General features: G+C 51.0%; 1 protein-coding gene across 4 annotated transcripts in view; it reads left to right on the top strand.

Moving 5' to 3' along the window:
• The window catches only part of LOC144824137 (protein regulator of cytokinesis 1-like), a 619,082-nt gene that overhangs the window by 328,538 nt on the left and 265,922 nt on the right, over positions 1 to 24,622 (top strand). For all 4 annotated transcript variants that reach the window (XM_078683256.1, XM_078683257.1, XM_078683258.1 and 1 more), the window contains exon 10: positions 5,895 to 6,041. In XM_078683256.1, the coding sequence (XP_078539382.1) occupies positions 5,895 to 6,041 (147 nt within the window). The remainder of the gene's footprint in view (positions 1 to 5,894; positions 6,042 to 24,622) is intronic.

Genomic DNA, 24,622 nt, shown 5'->3' on the forward strand with positions numbered 1-24,622 from the left:
TTGCCCCAGCACAGCCTATGGAGTCCTACACAATTCCTTTAAAAGAGGATTCAACTGATTCCCCCGTTCTTGTAGAAGTAATAGCTCCACGTGGACAGGACACTGCTCCTATCTCGCCCACTTACTCAGATGTGGAGGCTGGGGAAGGTGACTATGATGAGTACAATTTCCCTGCAGACACTGATCCTGAGGATCAACATAACACATGGGCAGATGCTGCTGACCCAGGAGATCCACAAACTGCCCAAGACACCCAGGTGTATAATGTGAAAACTTCGCCTACTGAGGACTCAGCGGCATTTAATGCGCTTATTGAAAGGGTAGCCAAGAATCATGATGTCCAGCTCCATGCTGACCGTATTGAGGTGGATTTTTTGTTTGACACCTTTTCCACCTCTGAGAGAACCGTAAAGACTCTGCCAATGCTGAAGGGTGTCTTGAAACATGCTACAGACATTTTTAAAGAACCCACGAGGGCAAGGGTTGTAAACCCCAGAATTGAAAAGAAGTACAAGCCGGCACCTCGGGACCCTACCTACATCAAGGGCCAGTTGCCGTTGGACTCTCTAGTTGTTTCCAATGCCCGGAAGAGGGCAAACTCACAAACTACTGGTGATGCTCCTCCCCCTGACAAGGAATCTAAAGTGCTAGAAGCATCAGGGAAGAGGGCGGCGGCTCAAGCGGCCAATATCTGGCGCATTTCAAACACTCGGGCACTCTTAGCCAGATATGACAGGGCACATTACGATACACTTGAGACCCTGTTACAAGACCTGCCAGATGAATATAAAGAGGCAGCTGAGATGCTCATACAGGAAGGGAAACTCATCTCTAATGCTTCTATTAAGTGTGCACTGGACGCAGCAGACACCGCGGCCAGGGCCATTAATACCAGCGTGATGTTACGGAGACAAGGCTGGCTCAGAATCTCTGGGTTCAAGCCGGAGATACAAACCACCATCCTAAATCAGCCTGTAAACCCTGATCACTTATTTGGACCTGAGGTGGACACCACCCTAGAAAAAATCAAAAAGGACACTGAGACTGCAAAGTCCATGGGGGCTCTCCAGTCGCAGCAGTTCAGGGGTGGTTCTTTTTGTCGCTCAGGCAATAGAGGTGTTTCCAGAGGCCAGCTGTCCCAGCAAACCGAGTACAATAAAGGAGGCGCGCAGACCACGTACAACAAACAAAATAGAGGTGGCTATCGTGGAAACAGCGCCAAAGGCAGAGGTCGTGGAAACAACAGCTCCCGATCCTCCGCCGCCAACAAACAGTGACGCCTTGTCACTGCCCCCCGACTATACGACACCGGTCGGGGGGAGACTCCAACAGTTCCTGCCAGTCTGGAAATCCATCACCACAGACAGGTGGGTCAGAAAGCTTATCCAGTACGGTTATTGTCTGGAGTTAACATCCACTCCACCCAACATACCCCCAAAACACCGTCCTATGTCCACAGAGCATTTGCACTTATTGCAGCAGGAGGTACTCGTCATGCTGCAAAAAGGGGCAATCGAGCTCGTGCCGGTGGAAGAAAGAGGCACAGGAGTGTACTCCCTGTACTTCTTAATCCCAAAAAAGGACGGGTCCCTCAGGCCCATACTGGACCTCAGAACCCTAAACCAGTACATTCTATCAGAACATTTTCACATGCTAACACTGCAGCAGGTTCTTCTGTTGCTCAATCAGGGAGATTTCCTCGCCACTTTAGATCTAAAAGATGCATATTTTCACATTCCTCTACATCCATCACACAGAAAATACCTCAGATTCACCATTCAGAATCCGCATGGCCAATTCAAAGTCCTCCCTTTCGGAGTGACTACAGCCCCCAGGGTGTTCACAAAGTGCCTGGCGACAGTGGCCGCACACCTCAGGAGACGAAACATTCACGTCTACCCTTATCTAGACGAATGGCTTGTCCAAGTAAAGTCAGCCCAGCAGTGCGCAGCCAACATGTCCCACACCACTCACCTTCTTCACGATCTGGGATTTTCACTGAATTACCCAAAATCACACCTTCAGCCCACCCATATACGGCAGTATCTGGGCGCGACGATAAACACTCTGGCAGCCACAGCACAGCCAAATCCAGTGAGGATCAACAGCATTCAATTGCTAATACAGAAATTCAGACCGCAACACTCGCTTCCAGCACGGGTGTTCATGCAGTTGATAGGCATGATGGCCTCCTGTATCTTCATAGTCCCGCATGCGAGACTATATATGCGTCCGCTTCAGGAGTGCTTGGCACATAAGTGGACTCAGGCTCACGGACAGTTGAAAGACCTAGTGTTGGTAACCGGTTGTGCATACAACTCTCTGCATTGGTGGAATCCACACAACCTTTGCAAGGGACGACCGTTCCAGGAGCCTGTGCCACAAATCATCCTAACGACGGACGCATCTCTCCAGGGATGGGGAGCTCATGTACTCCACTACACGGTGCAGGGACTATGGACAACGCAGCAAAAGAAGATGCACATAAACCTCCTGGAGCTGATGGCAATCTTCATGGCAATGAAGGCATTCAAGGTACATCTGTGCAACAAAGTTGTGTTGATCCGGGCGGACAACATGACGGCGATGTACTACATTCAGAAGCAGGGAGGTACACACTCGCCACAGTTGTCTCATCTGGCTCAGAGCATGTGGAAGTGGGCCATTCAGAGGAACATCTTCCTCATGGCGGAGCACCTCCCAGGCAAGGACAACCAGATGGCAGACATGCTCAGCAGGTACAGCCACCAAATGCACGAGTGGGAAATGCATCCATCAGTACTCCACCCTTACTTCCAGCAGTGGGGTCATCCAGAGATAGACCTGTTCGCCACAAGGGAAAACGCAAAATGCCAAAGCTTTGCCGCCAGGTTCCCGCACCCACAGTCGCAGGGCAATGCGATATGGATGAACTGGTCAGGCAAATTTGCGTACGTTTTTCCCCCAGCACCTCTAATACCGCTGGTGGCACGCAAACTAAAGCAACACTCGATGACGCTCATCCTGGTTGCTCCAACGTGGGCACGCCAACCATGGTACACCACGTTTCTGGAACTTTCCGTGGTACCGCATCAAAGGCTGCGCCTCACTCCCAGGGTTTTGACGCAGAGCTATGGCGACATTCAGCACCCAGATCCGCAACAGCTCAACCTAGCGATCTGGCTCCTGAAGTCTTAGAATTTGGCTACCTTAACTTGCCTCCCGACTGCATGGATATCATACGGGAGGCACGAAAGCCCACCACCAGAGCATGCTATGCAGCAAAATGGAAGCTGTTTGTCATTTACTGTGCAGAACACATCAACCCGCTGGATGCATCTACTCACAACATCATTTGTTATCTGTTACATCTTTACAAATGCAATCTAGCATATGCTTCCATTCGAATACATTTATCCGCCATAGCGGCTTATCTACAAAACACGCAGCATCTCTCACTTTTCAGAGTGCCTGCCATTAAGGCTTTTCTAGAAGGACTCAAACGAGTCATTCCTCCCAGGACCCCACCAGCTCCTGACTGGAACCTTAATTTAGTCCTCACCAGACTAATGGGTCCACCTTTTTAGCCTCTACATTCATGCGAGATTCAATTCTTAACATGGAAAGTGGCTTTCTTGATAGTGATTACATCACTGCGACGAGTTAGTGAACTCCAGGCACTAACTATCCAAGAGCCATTCATACAAATTCACTCAAACCGGGTGGTGCTTCGCACTAACCCTAAATTTCTTCCAAAGGTGGTTTCACAGTTCCATATCAATCAGACTATTGAACTGCCTGTGTTCTTCCAAAACCCTGAGTCGGTAGCAGAGAGAATGCTCCACACTCTTGATGTCAAAAGAGCTTTAATGTATTACATTGATAGGACCAAAGGTTTTAGGAAAACGAAACAACTTTTTGTTGCCTTTTCAGCACAACACAAAGGTAACCCCATTTCCAAAGCAGGCATAGCCTGGTGGATTGTTAAGTGTATTCAAATTTCCTATCAGAAAGCAAAGCGCACTTTAACAATCCCACCAAGGGCGCACTCCACCCGCAAGTTGGGGGCCTCCATGGCTTTCCTTGGAAATATTCCTTTAGAAGACATTTGTAGAGCAGCCACATGGTCTACACCACACACATTTACAAAACACTACTGTGTAGATGTGCACTCCAAACAGCAGGCAGCTGTAGGGCAGGCTGTTCTAAAGACACTTTTTCAAACTGCTGCAGCTGGCACAGGCGGCCGCCGCTAATGGAGGGACTGCTATGTATTCTATGCAATAGATATGAATTCAGCAGCCCACATGCCTCGAAACGAATATGCTACTTACCAGTATGCATCTGTTCTTGGCATGTAGGGCTGCTGACATTCATATCGCCCGCCCTCCTCCCCGGCGCCTGTAGCGGCTGCAGCACTTACTATTACTCTTAGCATGGTCATCACTCAGTGTTACACTCCATCTTTGCCACAATGGCTAAAAACAATCTGGGGATGGAGTCGATGCCTATGCGCACTGTAGTCCAGGGGAGGAGCCACCTATCTCGTGATACTTCAAAGACTCTTCCAGGACAACAATGTGCAATCACCCGGACCCAACACTAGGTGGGAATCAATGCAATAGATATGAATGTCAGCAGCCCTACATGCCAAGAACAGATGCATACTGGTAAGTAGCATATTCGATTTTTTTTAAAGCACATCCGTTTAGCTAAATAGATTTACATTGCAAATGGCACTGTTTTGAACCCTTTATCAAAAACAAATCAAAAGCACTCTAGTATGATTTTCACGCCCAGTGCCAACTGGCAGTGCACCCTTCAGAATTTGAGGAGTTGCCACCCTTCACATCATTCATTAGTGTAAGTGAAGATGTTGGTTTTCCAGCCCACTAGTGAGGCTATTTTTGGCTTAATTTGTCTTTTACTGCCATTCAGTGTTTTTCAACTACTTTGAATGATAGTGTTTCTATTTTTTTCATAGTGTCTCTTATCTTTCAAGTCACCATGCTGACTAACCGGTGCTGTTAGTAGGGAGAAAAGAAGTCCTGAAAGAATGAGCACAGCATGTGCCATTTGTGTATTCTTCACACTCCCCAACAGTCAGGGCAGCCCCAATTATCTTCCTCAAATGCCAAGTAGTCCAACCTGACAACCTCAGAAAGAGTGACTCACTTCTTCCCTTACCTAGAAGACTGGCTTCTCAAGGGTCCAAGCAGACAGGAGTGCCTAGCCCACATCCCTCCTCGAAAGCTTTGAGTTTAAAGTCTATTCCACCAACTCCCACTTCCTGCCCCTTCAGATCCAACCCTTTCTGCCTTCTGTCCTGAATGCAGTCATGGCAAAGGCCTCCTGTGTAGCCATACTCCCTCTTTCAAGGCTTTATATGTGTCCCCTTCAAGAGTGTCTTTGGGCACTATGGTCCAAAGTAATGTTAGCGGGAAATTTAAATTTTTCTGACCTCTACAGATGTCTGACATGACTGATTCTACTATGATGAATTCACAGTGAATGTCGGTTCTGGGTGTAACATTCATAATGGTTTTATATTCCATTGGTAGGGACTAGTGGAAGATTTATTAATCTGTGTACTCCGGTCCATAAAAACAGTATTTGGGTGAATGCTGGATAAATGTCGGACCTGTGGCTGAAATACTATATCTGAACCTTAATTAAGATGCCCAATTTGCAATTAACAGTGTATTCTAAAAATAAATCCTTTCGAACAAACTGAGGGTCAGAGGATGTGGGAAGAAAGCAAAACTCTTATTTGTCTGTGATGACTTAGATTGAAACTTTTGTATCATTTGAAGAATTTTTTGTTTTAGAACTGTTGGTTCAGTTATGGAAAGTTGTAGACTTATTCTTTGTCAATTATTTATAAGCAAAAATGTACAATTGTTATTTCTGAACAGCTGGAAGAAGAATTGAAGGTTCGCATAGATTCCTGGGAACAAGAACAGATGATGGAGTTTAAGGTTCATGGGCAGAAATTCATGGTTTTTGTGTCTGAGCAATGGCAGGCCTTTCATGCTGAAAAAGAGCGCGAGAAGCAAGAAAGGGTGAGTTTGGAACTGGACGAGTAGAGAATGAAATCACTAGACTAATTGGAATTTGGTTGTTTTTATGGAAAAATGTTTCTGCATTGTAGAATCTTCTTTGATTTTTATTTTTTTATTTTTATTTTTTTTATTTTCAGTTGCATACAGGTGCTTGTTACCAAATAAGACTAATATACATTCAGTGTCCACAAATTGCAACAAGCTGATAATGCATGAACCTCCCACCCGGCAGGACTCCTACCAGATTGAAAACGTTATGTCAATCACAGCACCATCGTACGCATCCAAGGTCCCATGGTTGACGAACTGTAGACCCACCTATAAGAAACAGGAACTCCCCTGACCCCGCCTCCTCTTCCTCAGGCGTGCCATGGCTCTGCCTGCTACTAGTTATAAAGCGGTGATTTAACGTTTTTCCCATCTTGGAGTCTAGGGTGTCGAGCAAAGCCCCATGGTGTCGTTATTGCCCGGATCCTGAAATGTTCTATGTGCTCACATATTAGGGATGTCTACATGCTCGTAGTACAGGTGCGCACTCCAAAGGCTTAGAGTGTGACCCATGAAATCGGGGGGGTGTGGAGGCTCCTCGAATAAGGAGCTATTTGGATGTTTCAATTCCTCCACTAATGGCTCCCATGCCCTGGCAGCTTCAAGGGATCCCTGGCCCCTCCTGGCATCTGTTGAACAGCTCCCTCATAAGACGACCAGTGCAGAATTTCCCTTCTCCAACCCTCAACACTGGGCCCTCTGTCTCTTCCAGTAGAATCTTCATTGATAGACATAAACATTAGACTAATTTCCTGCTGCGTGCAGGGACTCGGGAACACTTTCCTATATTTTTGGCCAATGGAATTAAAAGTACAGCATTTTCTTCCATTGGAAGAGTCTCCTCTGGAGCAGATTTCTAGTATGTGGATTCTAAGCTTTCAAAATTCCAGTTTTTTTTTTTAGTTTTTTTTTTACTGCATAGCAGCATCTTGGGTGAAAACCTGCCTACATTAGAGTACAAATGCAGCCTAATAGGCTTGCTTTGAAAGAAGCGAAAAAATGAACTCTTTGACTGGTAGTTTCCCTTACCCATAGTGCATTGCCTTGCAGTTGACACCCTAGAGACTTGTTTTTGGACTAGCAAGTGAAGGATCTCTGAACACTTGAGGCTTTCGTTCAGATGTCTTTTTCTGACATGTTTACTCTATTCCTTTGCTTCTCTTGTCAAGTACAGAAATATGTAGTTATATTTTCTCATGCCACTTGCACCTTTTTTTCTGTCAGAAATCACTTCACTTTGCTCTAAGTGCCCATCATGTGAAATATGGAAGGCAGCCATTGCTTTACATAAGGTGTTTGCTGTCTGCCACCACCAGACATGTTTCTGGACCCCTGGGTCGAGTGCTTGCTGCTCTCGGGGGCCTGAAACAATGCCTACCTGGGACTAGGTGCCAAGCCTCCTCCCCCAGGATGGGCAGGGGAAGCTTCAAAGGCATGCCGCCTTTGTGAGCTACTCCAGGCCACTTGCTGTACTCAGCAACTGGCCCCCACCGGTTCTGACCCCCACTCTGGCGGGGAAACAAGGGGGCAACCCTAAGTGAGGAAAGGGGTTGTGCCAGCCTCTGCCAAACCCACCCCTCAGGTGGGAGAGGCGAGGTGAAGCACAACTCCGGGCTCCCGCCATCTTGAGGATGGGGAACCCTAACCAATCAGCTGGGCTCCTGCCCCCCTCCCACTGGAGAGTAGGAGGAGAGGGGGTGTACTCACCACAGGACAGGGACCCATTGGTCCCTACCCTTGCCCTACCTGTAACACACCTAAATTTAGTATTTAGGGGCACCCTGAACCTTCCTTCCTCAGATCCCGATTTCGAAACTACAAGAAGAAAGAAGACCTGCCGTGCATCTGCTAACAAGAGGACGACACCAACTGACTTGGGCCCAGCCCTACAAGCCTGTTGATCCTTGACCCTGCTCCTGCTAAACTCCGGCGTCTCCAGTGGTCAGCAACCTCAAAAACCCCAGAGGACCTGACTGCCTTGCTCAGCCAAAGACTGGGACTCCCACGAGCAGTGGTTCTGCTCAAACAACAACAAACCCTGGTGCCAGCCAGGAACCGCGAATTCAGCACACTCTGCACCTGCCGAGTCCGGCCCGTGCCTGATAGGACAAAGACCAAGAGGACCTCTCCCGTGGGGACTGCGAGGATTTCCTGAAGCCAAAAGACACCCATGCACCCGGCGCCCCACAGCCCCCTGTGCCCAACTCCTGGGTGTCTACCTATCCTCCAATTCCCCAACTTACCGCTTGAAGTGGTGGTCGCACTTGAAGAATCTCCGTCCCGAGCCTGCAGCCTTTGTTCAACTTCCAAGTCTCCCATTGAAATACATTGGGCGCCCGAAGGCCCAAAAGCACTCTGCACCCAGCCGCCCGAGTGCCAGTGGGAGTGTATCATCTACCCTATCCTACTTCCCCACTTGCCCTGTGTAAGTGACCAGGAGCTCCGCGCCCACAGCCACGTGGGCTGCCTGTTAGCAGCCACCAACCGAAGGATAACATTGGGCCTACTCTCTCTGCACTCGGCTCCCCCTGTGCCGCTGAGGGTGTAACAACTGTACTTGCCTGACCCTGGGAGACCCCTGAGTCTACCCCCAGAACCTTAACTCTGCCAGCAGAGTATTTACCCAAAGACTGATAACTTGATTTTCTCCATAGAGTAACATTGGCTGGGTTTCACTCCGAATTTCTTCGAAGTGTCGAGTTTTGCACCTTGAAAATATTCACTAAAAATCAACCGATCAACGAAAATACTCACCTGCTACCTGGAGAGATCACAGTGCTGCATCTTTGAGCCCAGCACTGAACCTGAAAAGTAATTATAACCGTGATTTACTGTTAACTCGATTTTCCTCCATCGGAATACATTGCCTGGTTTTTGCCAGAAATTCTTCTAAGTGTCGATTTTCAAAACTTACAAATATTCCTTAATCGCCTGTGTAACAAAAACTATTTCTTCCAACTGTTTACAGGAAATGCACCAGGGCTGAATCCAGGATTCAGCCCCGTGTAAGGAAAACATTTGTAAAATGATTTTATTGCATTTACTTAACTTCCATTGAGCTCAATGTTATATTGTGTTTAACTTGTGTTGCATATTGCAACAACTGTAACTATTGCATTCCAAAGTATATTGTTATTTCAAAGTATTCAATTGCAACATCTCATTCTGAGAAAGTATTTAATACCTACTGTTTTATTTATTTTATTTATTTAGAAAGTTTTATAGACCGCGAACAAGATCCTTGCAGATATCAGAGCGCTTTACAATGAACAGAGTTGAATATACATAAAGAATAGCAAGACACAATATAGTGAACAAGCATGAGATAAATAAAATAAAACACATAGAAAAAGTCATAAAGTACCTAAGCCTGGGATCATAGGTTCGAGGCATGTGGGCTGCTAAATTCATATCTTAGCATATCTTAGCATTAGATCGCCGCCTAGTGTTGGGCTCGGATGATCGCACATTGTTGTCCTGGAAGAGTCTTCGAAGTATCCTGAGATAGGTGGCTCCTCCCCTGGACTACAGTGCGCATGGGCATCGGCTCCATCCCCAGATTGTTTTTTTCCGCCATTGGGTTCGGATGTGGTCTCGACGTCTTACTGTCGGAACCAAGAAAAACTAACTTTTAGCGGCCAAAAGGCCTCGATTTTCTTGCGTCGGTATTGTCTGCGCACGGTCTCGAGTCTTCCGTCTCTTGGAGCCGGAATAAGCGGAGTTTTCTTCGCTCTCGGAACTTTGAGGCCTTCTCATCGCGACACGACTGCAAAACTTTTCGGACATGGAGCGGAGCCCGTTTAAGTACTGCCCGCTCTGTGGGTCCAAGTACCCACACATCGATCTACACCCCGTGTGTAACAAATGCCTTTCGCCTGACCACGACGACGGCAAGTGCAAGTTGTGTGCACAGTTCCGCTCAAAGAAGACTCTCAAGCTTCGGCGCGCGGTGCGCATGGAAGCTAAACAAGCGGCCCCGGATCCGGAGAACATCTTCGGCGACCAGGACGAAGAGGACCAGGGTCATCTTCTCCAAATCTCCCCACCCGAGACGGAGGTCGAGGCGGATCCGGGAGACGACGACGGAGTCGCGGGTCAAGGCCTTGAATACGTCGACGAGGTAGGAGACGACGATGAGATTTATGAGGCCGCGGCAGACAGCTCGGGGGACGAGCTCTGCCCCGAAGGTTACGAGGATACCGACCGGGACACGGGATCGCCTGTCGGCCTTACCCAAGACCCGTTGCCGCAAGCCACAGCCCCGCCTTCGGGCCCGGCCACGGACTTACTTGCTGAGCAGACTGTTCCGAAACCGAAACCATCGGGATCGACAACACCTAAAATGGCCGACCCGAAAACGAAACCGAAACTTAAGGACTCGAGTGTCCCTAAGATGGCTGCCGTGCCGGTGAAAACGACGGTGCCCGCTACCCCATCGACTCCGTCGACCTCCGGTCCGCAGAAGTCGAAGAAGTCCGTCGATTCCGATGCTGCAAAATCGAAACCGACGCCAGGGGAGGGGTCCTCCAAGAAAGATGGTCGGCACGGGTCAGCGGCTACGACGCCGTCCAAGCCCGCCAAAGTCGGCTCCAAGGAGGCTACGCAGGCACACGGAAAGAAGTCTGCGCCCCGAACACAGGAATCGGAGGCGGTAAAGACAGGATCCGCGCCCAAAGCGCACAAGGCCCACAAGGACGTCGGATCCGAGGGAAAGATCAGACCATCCTCGTCAGCGCCGAAACAAACTGTGAGTGAGGCGTCCCCCATAGCCGAATCACTGCAAAGAATCAGGGAGAAGGCCTTTGCCCCGTCGGCTCCGATACCATCGCCGCAGCCGCAAAAGGACACTCCAGCGAAGCCATCTGGGAAACTTCTCTTTATTTTGCCGCCGAAGGAGGCGCCGAAAGCATTTTCAACCAAATCGGCACCGAAACAGGTGATTTCTTCACCGACTGGCCCGCTTCCACGTCGGGTACTCGAATCCGAGGACGATTCAGAGCATTTCATCGACGCTGACACAGGCAAACTGACCCTCTATAAGAGGAAAATCACTTCGGAGCCAGTGGACTCCTATGTCATCCCACTAAAGAAGAAGAGGGTGCCCCTTGACGCCTCAGGCCTCACGGAACCAATCCAGCCTCCTCCGAGACGGAGCCCTACTCCCTCCCCAGAACACTCTGCGGGTGAGGGGTATGATGAGGACGAGCAGTACAATTTCCCTATCAATGAACCTGATGCACAACCGGATTCATATGATGACACTGGTGACCAGAACACCCAAGGTGCGGGGCAGGACCCGCAGCTTTTTAATGCACGGGCATCCCCGACTGAGGATTCAGCAGGTTTTCATGCACTACTCGAAAGGGCGGCAGCCAATCATGATGTGGACATGCATGCCGACCCGGTTGAGGAAGACTTCCTTTTCGACACTTTTTCAGTCTCTGAAAGGACAGTAAAGACACTGCCTATGCTTAAAGGAGTCCTCAAGCATGCTGGGGACATATTTAAGGAGCCTACAAGAGCGAGAGTGGTCAACCCTCGCATTGAAAAAAGTACAGACCTGCACCTGCAGACCCCGCATACATTCGGGGACAATTGCCACTGGACTCTTGTGGTCGCCAATGCCAGGAAACGTGCCAACTCCCAGACAACGGGTGAAGCTCCTCCCCCGGATAAGGAGTCCAAAGTGCTAGAGGCAGGGGGCAAAAGAGTAGCTGCACAGGCATCAAACTTTTGGCGCATCGCCAATACACAGGCACTCTTGGCGCGTTACGATAGGGCGCACTACGACACCCTAGAACAGATTGTACAACACCTGCCTCCACAGTTCCAAGAGGGCACCAAACTGCTTATTGAGGAAGGAAAGCTAATCTCAAACGCAGCCATCAAGTGTGCACTTGACGCTGCGGACACAGCTGCTAGAGCTATCAACACTAGCGTTATGCTGAGACGACAAGCGTGGCTCCGCATCTCAGGGTTTAAACCGGATATTCAGACAACAATTCTTAATCAGCCATTCAATCCTGATAGTCTGTTTGGTCCAGATGTTGACACCACCCTAGAGAAAATAAAGAAAGACACAGAAACTGCTAAGTCTATGGGGGCCCTACAGTCACAACAGTTTCGTGGCAGCAATTTTCTTCGCTCTGGTGCACGTGGAGTCACCAGAGGACAAATGGGTCAACAATCCCAGTTCTCAAAAGGTGGGGCACAATCCTCGTTCACAAAACAGAACAAGGGAGGTTACAGAAATAACAGCAACAGAGGTCGCGGCAGAGGAAACAACAGCTCCCGCTCCTCTACTCCAAGCAAACAGTGACTCTCTGTCACTGCCCCCCGACCACCTAACACCTGTCAGGGGGAGACTGCAGCAGTTCCTGCCCGTCTGGAGAAACATCACCACAGACAGGTGGGTGCGACAACTAGTCCAGTATGGTTATTGCCTAGAGTTGAAGTCCACTCCACCCAACATCCCGCCAAGGCAAAGGCCTATGTCCGCAGAGCACTTGCTCTTATTGCAGCAGGAAGTAGTGGTGATGCTGCAAAAGGGAGCAATCGAGCTCGTGCCGGTGGGAGAGGAAGGCACAGGGGTATATTCCCTGTACTTCCTTATTCCAAAGGACGGATCTCTCAGACCCATTCTAGATCTATGTCCCCTCAACCTGTACATACTATCAGAACATTTCCACATGCTTACACTGCAACAGATTCTTCCCTTGCTAAACCAGGGAGACTTCTTAGCAACCTTAGATCTCAAGGATGCTTATTTCCACATTCCACTACACCCGTCACACAGGAAATACCTCAGGTTCACTATTCAAGGCAGGCACTACCAGTTCAAGGTCCTACCCTTCGGAGTCACAACAGCCCCGAGGGTGTTCACCAAGTGTCTGGCGACAGTAGCGGCGCACCTCAGGAGGCAGAACATCCATGTCTACCCCTACCTAGACGACTGGCTCGTGCAAGCCAAGTCAGAGCAACAGTGCGCCGCAGACATGTCGACTAGAATTCACCTTCTTCACGCTCTGGGTTTCTCCCTGAACTACCCAAAATCGCATCTTCAGCCGGCACATGTCCGGCAGTTCCTAGGTGCGACGATCAACACCCTGACGGCCATGGCTCAGCCAAACCAAGTCGGGATAGACAGCATGCAGGCTCTGATCCAAAGGTTCAGGCCACAACACTCGCTTCCAGCGAGAGTGTTCATGCAGTTGATAGGCATGATGGCCTCCTGCATCTTCATAGTCCCTCACGCACGGCTACATATGCGCCCGCTCCAGGAGTGCTTAGCGAATCAGTGGACACAGGCTCGTGGGCAATTGACAGACCTAGTGTTGGTTACCAGTCGGGCATACGACTCTCTGCATTGGTGGACTCCACACAACCTTTGCAAGGGCCGACTGTTCCAAGAGCCTGTGCCGCAGATTGTTCTGACAACGGACGCATCTCTCCAGGGATGGGGAGCTCATGTGCTCACTTACACAGTGCAGGGACTATGGACGACGCAGCAACAGAAGATGCACATCAACTATCTGGAACTGATGGCAATCTTCATGGCGCTCAAGTCCTTCATTGTACATCTGTGCAACAAAGTCGTGCTAGTCCGGACGGACAACATGACCGCGATGTACTACATTCAAAAGCAGGGAGGCACCCACTCGCCACAGCTGTCTCATCTGGCTCAGAGCATGTGGAAGTGGGCCATTCAGAGGAACATTTTCCTCATGGCAGAACACCTCCCAGGAAAGGACAATCAGATGGCGGATCTGCTCAGCAGGTACAGCCATCAAATGCACGAGTGGGAGTTACACCCATCTGTCCTCCACCCGTACTTCCGGCAGTGGGGTCATCCGGAGATAGACCTGTTTGCCACAAAAGAGAACGCAAAATGCCAACACTTTGCCGCCAGGTTCCCTCACCCACAGTCGCAGGGGAATGCGATATGGATGAACTGGTCAGGCAAATTTGCGTACGCTTTTCCGCCAGCCCCTCTAATACCGCTGGTCGCAAGAAAGCTAAGGCAGCACGAGATGACTCTCATCCTAGTTGCTCCAACGTGGGCGCGCCAGGCTTGGTACACCACGTTCCTCGAACTCTCAGTGGTGCCGCATCAAAGACTGCGCCTCACGCCCAGTCTTTTGACGCAGAACCATGGAGAAATTCAGCATCCAGATCCGCAACAGCTCAACCTGGCGATCTGGCTCCTGAAGTCCTAGAGTTTGGATACCTTAACCTACCTCCGGAATGCATGAACATCATCAAGGAGGCGAGGAAACCAACTACTAGAGCATGCTATGCTGCAAAGTGGAAGCGTTTTGTCATTTACTGTACAGCCAATGACATCAACCCGCTAGATGCATCTATCCCCAACATCATCTGCTATCTGTTGCATCTTTACAAGTGCAATCTAGCGTACACTTCCATTCGGATACATCTATCCGCCATAGCGGCTTATCTCCAGAACAGGCAGCACCTCTCTGTCTTCAGAGTGCCCGCCATTAAAGCCTTCCTTGAAGGTCTGAAACGAGTCATTCCCCCAAGAACACCGCCAGCTCCGGTGTGGAACCTCAATGTCGTTCTCACCAGACTGATGGGACCACCATTTGAGCCACTGCACTCGTGTGAACTCCAGTTCCTTACGTGGAAAGTAGCTTTCCTTGTAGCTATTACGTCTCTGAGGCGTGTCAGTGAGCTGCAGGCGCTCACAATCCAAGAGCCATTCATTCAAATTCATCCAAATAGGGTAGTGCTACGCACTAACCCCAAATTCCTTCCGAAGGTGGTGTCACAGTTTCATCTAAACCAAACTATTGACTTACCAGCATTCTTTCAAAACCCGCAAACGGTGGCGGAAAGAATGCTCCATACCTTAGATGTACGGAGGGCGTTGATGTACTACATAGACAGAACACAACCCTTTAGAAAAACAAAACAACTCTTTGTTGCCTTCGCACCACAACACAAAGGCAACCCGATTTCCAAAGCAGGGATAGCCAGATGGATTGTTAAGTGCATCCAGATATGTTATCAAAAAGCCAAGCGCACTTTAACAATACCCCCCAGAGCGCACTCCACACGCAAACTGGGGGCATCCATGGCTTTCCTAGGGAACATTCCTTTAGAGGATATTTGCAGAGCAGCCACGTGGGTTACACCACATACCTTTACAAAACACTACTGTGTTGATGTGCTTTCCAAACAGCAAGCTGCTGTAGGACAGGCTGTTCTGAAGGCACTTTTTCAGGTTTCTGCAGCTGGCACGGGCAACCGCCGCTGATGGAGGGACTGCTATGTATTCTATGCTAAGATATGAATTTAGCAGCCCACATGCCTCGAACTGAATATGCTACTTACCAGTATGCATCTGTTCTTGGCATGTAGGGCTGCTAACATTCATATCGCCCGCCCTCCTCCCCGGTGCCTGTCGCAGCTGCAGATATACTATTGTATTTATTCATTAGCATGGACATCCTTTACACTTTTCACTCCATCTTCTGCCACAATGGCGAAAAACAATCTGGGGATGGAGCCGATGCCCATGCGCACTGTAGTCCAGGGGAGGAGCCACCTATCTCAGGATACTTCGAAGACTCTTCCAGGACAACAATGTGCGATCATCCGAGCCCAACACTAGGCGGCGATCTAATGCTAAGATATGCTAAGATATGAATGTTAGCAGCCCTACATGCCAAGAACAGATGCATACTGGTAAGTAGCATATTCATTGTTCCTAGAACCTAAGCAACGAGTCTTGGATGAGAAAGGTTCAGGACCGGGTAGAGCAGTCAGGTAAATTTTGCCATGAGAATCGCTTTTACTTCCTTTCTGAAAGATACGGAAGAATAATTCAATCTGGTTTCAGGGGGAAGAGTATTACAAATCCTAGGCGCCATCCCAGAGAAGGATAGTTTATATGTTTTTTTTATTGAATCTTTGAGGTTTCAGTAGGTTATCCGCACCCCTAGAGGACCTTGAGCCACCAGAGATTGACAAATTCTGTGCGAGGTAAATGGGTGCCTTGTGGTGTAAGGCCTTATGTGTCATGCAAGCATTTTTTAGCTGGGTTCTTGCGTCAAACGGGAGCCAATTCAAGGATTTTAGGTCTTTTGGTTTGGTTCTAGAATAAAGTAACTATATTTTTATATGCAAAACAATTGGCCCGGAGTTCAGTTCTTGAGTGTATGAGACCATTTGCTGACTGAGTGTGTACAACAAATGCTTTACACTGTCTTCTGGGACTGCCTTACTGCTCGACCAAGCTACCACTTTAGAGAGTAAGGTTATATCTTATTTTAGCCTCTGCCCTACCTCTGGGTACTGTGGACTCTGTGCACACTGTACCTTACTTTGGTACAGAATATACGGAGCCTCTGTTTTTTTTACAGAGAGACGCAGCGTAGTTCGCCTTACGATGTGGACGGGACACCGCCGACTTGCTGGGCAAGACTATTTCAACATCTGTAGCCCTGAGACGCTACGCCTGGCTGAGGTCCACTGGCTTTTCGGGTGATGTCCGAGCTACAGTTTTAGACATGCCCTTTGAAGACGGTTGCTTGTTTGGCGACCTAGCAGACAACGCGCTTGAGCTCTTCAAGGACTCCAGGGCTACGGGCAGCTCCTTGGACCTCGCTTCTACCTCTCGCCTGCGCATTCTGCTTTATGCCCCTTTAGTGGCTACGGAGGGGTGCCCCTCCACGTTTCACCTAGAGCCACAGGCCTGTGCAAACTGTCCAGCCTCTGAGCGGCCTGGGACATAGGACCCACCGTTGTGGGGGCCAGCGGGCGGGCCAGTCCACCAGCACCCCCGCTGCAGCAGCCTCTAAACCCTCCTAGTCCGACCTTTCAGGGCCACCATTTGCCAGTGGGCTGCAGGACAAGAACCTGCATCCTATCTTGGATCTCAGAAACATCATCTGCTTCCTCCGGGACAATTTCAGAATGTTGACATTGGCTCTGGTTTTTTCTGCCTTCCACCTTGGAACTGGATGGTAGCGTTGGACTTGCAGGATGCTTAGTTTCACATCCCCGTCCGGCTCACAGGCTTACCATGGTCCATGGTAAACCATAGGCACTTTCAGTTTACTGTGCTTCATTTGGCCTTTCCAGCGCCCCTCGGGTGTTCACGAAAGTGATGGTGTTGGTCGCAGCTCATCTGCGCATATCAAGTGTTCCAGTCCACCCCTATCTCGATGACTGGCTGTTGAAGGCAGGTTCGCCCAGGCTGTCGTCTCCCACCTCCATACTACTGCCTACCTCCTGCATTCGCTGGGCTTCACCATCAACGTGCCAAAGTAGCGCCTCATACAATCCCAGAAGCTCCTTTTCATTGAAGCAGTTCTGGACACATCGCAGATCTGGGCTTATCCTCCAGAGCAGCTAGTCCGGGACATTCGGGCTATGACTCCGATCTTTCATCCTCTATCCCAGGTTCCAGGCAGAATAACCCTGCAGCTACTAGGGCTCATGGCATCCTGCTGGTGGACAATGCCAGGTGACATATGGAGGCTCTGCATTGGGACCTGAGGTTCCATTGGGCACAGCATCGGGGAACTCTTTCCTATTGCATCCAGATCTCGGAGGTCACTGCACACCATTTGCAATGGTGGTTGACGAACCAGGATTGGGTCAACGGCGGGCCCTCTCCCTTTCCCAACCAGAGTTCAGTGGTGACAGATGCATCACTTCTGGGGTGGGGCGACCACATGGGGGAGGTGGAGATTGGAGTCCTCTGGTCTCAGGACTCCACATCAACCTTCTGAATGTCAGGGCATTTCGTATTGCACTGAAGTCATTCCTTCCTTCTGTCAAAGGAAGAGTAGTGCAGGTGTTCACGGACAACACCGTCATTTGGTACTGCAACAAACAGGGCATGGTGGGGTCGTGGACCCTATGTCAGGAGGCACTTTGTCTCTGGAAGTGGCTAGAACATCAGGGCATGTCCCTCGTGGTTCAACACCTGGCAGTTTCTCTGAACGCCAGGGTGGACGAACTCAGTCGCTGGTGCATGCTTGATCATGAACGGCACCTTCACTCGGAGGTGGTACAAGGTCCCTTTCAGCAGTGGGGAGAGCCTTGGTTAGATCTATTCGCCACTGAAAAGAACGCGCAATGTCCGCAGTTCTGTATGTGGGAATTTCCAAGGCGGCGCTTGCTAGGTGATGCTTTACGTCGTGAGTGGAGTTGCGGTCTTATAATCGCCTTTCCGCCTATACCACTTCTGACCAGAGTGCTGAAGCTCAAACGCGACCGGGCCAAAGTCATTCTTGTGGCTCCGGACTGGCACGAAGAGTCTGGTTTCCAGAGCTCTTGGACATGGCCATCGATACTCCGATCAGACTGCCTCTTAGGGAGGATCTCCTGTCGCAGCAGCAGGGGACGGTCCCCCACCCGAACCTGTCCAGCCTCCACCTCCTTGCATGAAGATTGAGCGGCGACAGCTGACCGCTTTTAACCTTCCTCCCGAAGTCTGTAACGTTCTCTTGGCAGCCAGGTGTCCCTCCACCAAAACAGTATACAACTGTGGATGGAATAAGTGTGACCTGGTGCACCACAAAGGCTGTGGATCCCCTTTCTGCCCCTTATTCAGAGGTTCTCCTCTTCAGTCTTTCCTTGGCCCAGCAGGGCTTTGCTCTGGGCACTCTCAAGGCCTATCTTTTGTTCATTTCAGCCTTTCTTCGCCTTCCGGACCAACCTTCTCTTTTCAAGTCCCCTATTGTAAATCGTTTTCTTAAGGGCATTACTCACTTGTTTCCTCCTATCCCTTTCGTAATGCCCCAGTGGAATTTGAACCTGGTTCTGACCTCATGTGCTGTGCGCTCCTTTCGAGACTACATAACTGTCCTCTCAGACTTTTGACACTCAAAACTGCCTTTTTAGTTGCCATCACCGATGCTCACAGGGTGAGTGAGCTTTAAGCTTTCTTACAAACCTCCTTTCCTGGCTGTTCTTCTGGACAAGCTTGTCCTTCTCACTACGCCTTCTTTCCTTCCCAAAATGGTTACCTCTTTCCACATAGGACAGACCATCACTTTGCCCACTTTTTTTCCACCCCTGCATCCTTCTAAAGAAGAGGAGAGGCTCCACCGTCTGGATCCAAAACATGCGCTTTCATTCTATCTGGATCACATAAAATAATACTGGGTGGATGATCAGCTCTTTGTTGGCTTTGTGGGTGCCAAGAGAGGTAGGGCCGTGCAAAAACTGACCATCTCTCGATGGGTCGTACTTTGCATAAAAATCTGGTATTCCTTAGTGAACAAGGAACCTTCAGTGGGGCTGCGCAGTCATTCTACCAGGGTGACGGCAGCCACTAATGCTTTGGGGCTTGGAGTTCCCCTTCATGACATCTGCCAGGCAGACACGTGGGCTTTGTTGCACACTTTCACCATACATAACTGTCTGGATTGCCAAGTCTGGATAGACGGCTTTTTGGCAGTTCTGTTCTCCAGGACTTTCTGGTGTGAACTTAGTTCGCAGACCCACCTCCGGGGTTGCTATTGCTGGGGAATCTATTCTAAGGTGAGGAATCCATATCTAATTGTTTTTCAGATGACCAAGTTACTTACCTTTGGTAACGATATATCTGTAAGAGATATATATTAATCTGAAAGAAACAGGTTAGTATTATATTCCTTACCTTAGAATATCCCCAGACTGGATCTGGAAGTTTTTGCATAGCAGTACCCTTGCGCGTCCGTAGGCGTCGTCTGCGGCTCTGCGTCCGTCTGCGTAGTTGGCGCCGGGATTACGTTGTCTGAGTACTTAGATGCCGCCCTCGTGCGCTGATGTCAGTTCTTCTTTTTTCCGCACCAGCAAGCGCAGGTCCGGAGAAAGTAGTACCCTTTAGTCACTTTTTGACTACATTGTTGGATCTTTTTGATCTGTCGTCGCCGGACGACCTCGCCGACCCCGGCGCTGGACCAGGACAACGCCGTGCCTGGTCCTGCCCTCGATTCGGGTCTGGCGTCGAAGCGGCGCTGCTCTCGACGGCGATGGGAGATTTTTATTTCTATGACCCGGCCCCATCCTTTGACCTGGAGTATCAGGAGATGGGTGGCGAGGCGGATTGGGAGGGATCTGAGGACCCTCTGGCGCGTGAGTGCCAGCCTTATCAGGACTGGACAGGTGAGCTTGGGGATGCCAGTGGTCTGGACACTTCGCCAGACACTGGTTTTGTCCCCACCCCCCTCCCCCCCTAACGTGGCTACGGAGTAGGGGGCTGCCTATAGTGTGGTGTTGACGCTGGCGGCCAAGGCCTTATCCCTTGAACTCCCCGTCGCGGCCGTGAGTACTAATCTCCTCACTGAGGTCCTTAAACCGCAGACAAGCTCCTCGGAGCCTCTGCTGCAGTTTAATGAGGCCTTATCTAACGTTCTTCTGTGTACCTGGTCCAGGCCCGCTACAGGTCCGCCTGTAGATAGGAATGTGGCCAGACGCCACCGCCTGGCTCCGGGCGACCCTTGCTTCCTGTCCACCCACCCCACCCCTGAGAGCCTGGTCATCCAGGCTTTTAACTCACAGACCGCATTCCCGACGGCTCCCCCCGATCGGGAATCCAAGAGGTACGAACAGTATGGTAAAAAGATGTTCTCCTCCATTAGTTTGGGGTTGCGGTCAGTCAACACCGCGTGCCTCTTGGGCCGTTACACCCACTCTCTGTGGGACACGGTCGCGGACGTGCTGCCACAATGTCCAGAGGGGGTCCGGACTAAACTCACCCAAGCCCTTGCGGAGGGTCGAGTTGCGGCAGGGTATTCCATCCGGTGTCTGCTGGATACCACAGACTCGCTGGGCAGAGCGATGGCAACGACGGTGGCGATTCGCCACCACGCCTGGCTGAGGTCTGCCAACTTTTCGGCTGATGTCTGCCAACTTTTCGGCTGATGTCCAAAACACCCTTATGGACATGCCGTTTGATGGCCATTGCCTCTTTGGCGACAAGGCAGACAGTGCGCTTGGGCGCTTTAAGGACTCCAGGGCTACGGCCAAGTCCTTGGGCCTCTCGGCCCGCGCCAGCAAACTGTTGCCTTTCGCTCCTTTCGTGGCCAAGGAAGGGGCGCCCCCACATGTCCTGCAAGCCACGCACCGCAGACTAACATCCAGTGCGGTGACGGACGTGGTAACCACCGTGGCGGCGGTCGGGGACAACGGCGAGGTCAGTCCACACCTACCCCTGCAGCATCCACCTCAAAACCCTTAGTTCGAGCTTTCAGGCCCATTCGACACCAGTAAATGTAAATGTGTGGGACTTGTAAAGCGCACAGCTGCCCGTAAGCTTCCCGGCGCTGAAGACCGCTCGGGAACCCGTCCTGGCTTTCCCTGTGAGATGGTCCCTTCTGGGTATTTCCAAGGTGAAACCAGGTATCCCCGGCGTCTGTGGGGGGCCATTGCAGAGATGAGGCAAGCTTAATGCCTAGAGTTGCCAAATGTGATCCCTGGTTAGAGTAGGCACTGAGGCGAGAATTATCGAGTCCGCTGACCCTGGTCCACGACCCTGCCGCGACGGGAATTGAACCCTGGTCCCGGGCCGTTCTCTGCTTCCGGGTCTGCCGCCTCTAACCAGTGAGCCACACCACTCCACCAGTGGGGGGCAGGGTTCGCCATCACCTCCTCCACTGGTGCACTGTCACATCGGACATGTGGGTGCTACATATCGTCCGAAGGGGCTACTCCCTCCTCTTCGAGGTAACGCCTCCAGCCATGCCACTGCAGTACCACCGCGTGTCGGGGGATCACTTGAGTCTTCTGCAAGAGGAAGTTGCGGCCCTCTTGGCCAAGGGGGCCATCGAGCGCGTTCCTGGGCCAGAAGTAGGGTATGGTTGTTACTCCACTACTTTCTGGTTCCCAAGAAAGGCAACGGGGGCCAACGCCCTATCTTGGATTTACGGAACGTCAATGGCTTCCTCCGGAAGGAGACGTTCAAGATGCTGACTTTGGCTCAGGTCTTAGCTACCATGGACCTGGGAGACTGGATGGTAGCGTTGGACTTGCAGGACGCTTATTTTCACATCCCCGTCCTGCCGGCCCACCGGCGTTACCTGCGGTAGGCCACGAGCACTTTCAGTTTACCGTGCTCCCCTTCGGCCTTACCAGTGCCCCACGGGTGTTCACGAAAGTGATGGCGGTGGTCGCAGCTCATCTGCGCAGGTTAGGGGTTTCAGTCTTCTCCTACCTCGACGACTGGTTGTTGAATGTGGGCTCGCCCCAGACAGTCGTCGGCCACCTCCAGACTACAGCCGACCTCCTGCACCTGCTGGTAATCTCCATCAATGTGTCGAAGTCACACCTGTGTCCCTCTCAGAAGCTCCTCTTTCCTCGGAGCGGTTCTAGACTCTGCGCAGTTTCAGGTTTATCCTCCCGAACAGCGGGGTTGGGATATTCAGGCTCTGATTCCGATCTTTCAGCCGTTATCCTGAGTCTCGGTCAGGTTGATGCTGCGGCTTCTGGGGCTGATGGCCTCCTGCATCCTTCTGGTGCATCACGCCTGGTGGCGGATGCCGGCTCTGCAGTGGGACCTGAAGTTTCATGGGCCCAGCATCAAGGCAACTTGTCTGACCATGTCTTGATCTCGGAGGGCACTGCAAGACAGTTGCAGTGGTGGCTCACGGACCGCGATTGGGTCAGCGGCAGATCCCTCTTACTACCCTAACTGGAGCACGTAGTTGTGACGGACGCGCCCCTCCAGGACTGGGGGGGCCACATGAGAGAGGCGGCGATCAGAGGCCTCTGGTCTCGGGCAGAGTCCCGGCTCCACATCAACATTCTGGAGCTGCGGGCGATCTGGCTTGCACTGAATCCTCCCCTCTGTCCGGGGGAGTGTAGTGCAGGTGTTCACGGACAACACAATCGCCATGTGGTACTGCAACGGGCGGGGTGGGGCCGTGGACCCTATGCCAGGAGGCTCTGCGCCTCTGGCAGTGGCTGGAACATCAGGGCGTGACCCTGGTGGTTCAACACCTGGCAGGTTCCCTGAACGCCAGGGCGGACGAACTCAGCCATCGGTGCATGATGGATCACAAATGGCATCTAAACTCGATGTGGCGCAAGGCCTCTTTCAGCAGTGGGGAGAGCCTTGGTTAGATCTATTCGCCACAGAGAACGCGCAATGTCATCAGTTCTGCGTGTTGGAATTTGAAAGGCGGCACTCGCTCGGAGACGCTTTTCGTCGCGAGTGGAGCTGCGGTCTGTTGTATGCCTTTCCACCAATACCACTTCTGCCCAGAGTGCGGAAGAAGATCAAGCGCGACCGGGCTCAAGTCATTCTTGTGGCTCCAGACTGGGCACCAAGATACTGGTATCCCGAGCTACTCAGCATGTCTGTCGATCTCCCGGTTCGTCTGCCTCTTCAGGATGACCTTCTGTCGCAGCAGCAGGGGACGGTCCTCCACCCGAACCTGTCCATTCTCCACTTACATGCGTGGAGATTGAGCGGCGGCAGTTGAGGCCATTTGACTTGCCTCCTGAAGTTTGTAATGTAATTCTGGCAGCCAGGCTTCCCTCCACAAAATCGGTATACGCCTGCAGGTGGAACAAATTTGTGGCATGGTGCACAGCCAAGGGTGTGGATCCCCTTTCCGCCCCTCTTTCGGAGGTTCTCCCCTTTCTTCTCTTGCCCAGCAGGGCTCTGCTCTGGGCACTATCAAGGGCTACCTCTCTGCCATTTCCGCCGCCTTAAGGCTACCTGATCAGCCCCCTTTGTTCAAGTCCCCAGTTGTAAATAGGTTTTTGAAGGGCATCACTCATGTTTCCTCCTGTTCTTTTCGTGATGCCTCAGTGGGACTTAAACCTTGTTCTGACCTACCTGATGTGCGGTCCTGTCGAGCCACTTTATAACTGTCCTCTTCGTCTCCTTACTCTTAAGACTGCTTTCCTGGTTGCCATCACCTCTACCAGGAGAGTGAGTGAGCTCCAGGCTCTTTCTTCTAAACCTCCTTTCCTTTCTGTCCATCCGGACAAAGTTGTGTTGCGGACGAGACCCTCTTTCCTGCGCAAGGTAGTCACAGCCTTCTACATCGGGCAGTCTATCACCTTGCCCACCTTCTTTCCACCACCGCATCCCTCTAAAGAGGAAGAGCGGCTCCACCGTCTGGACCCAAAACTTGCGCTTTCATTCTATTTGGATCGCACACGCCAGTCCTGGGTGGATGACCAACTCTTTGTTGGTTACGTGGGCGCTAAGAAGGGGAAAGCGGTGCACAAGAGGACCATCTCCTGGTGGAATATCTTGTGTATCCAGGCATGTTACTCCTTGGCTAAAAAGGAGACCCCTGTTGGATTGCGGGCTCATTCCACCCGAGCTACGGCGACTACAACTGCCCTGGGCCGGGGTGTGCCCTTACAGGATATCTGCCAGGCAGCTACGTGGGCATCGCTGCACACGTTTGCAAGACACGACTGCCCAGTCAAGTCCGGAGGGATGGCTTCTTTGGCCGTTCCGTCCTCCAGGACTTTCTGGTGTGATTATTGGTTTCCAGACCCACCACCGGGGTTGGTATTGCTGGGGTATCTATTCTAAGGTAAGGAATCTATCACTA

This window comes from Lissotriton helveticus, chromosome 3_1, assembly GCF_964261635.1.
Source record: "Lissotriton helveticus chromosome 3_1, aLisHel1.1, whole genome shotgun sequence".
Taxonomy (NCBI): Eukaryota; Metazoa; Chordata; class Amphibia; order Caudata; family Salamandridae; genus Lissotriton; species Lissotriton helveticus.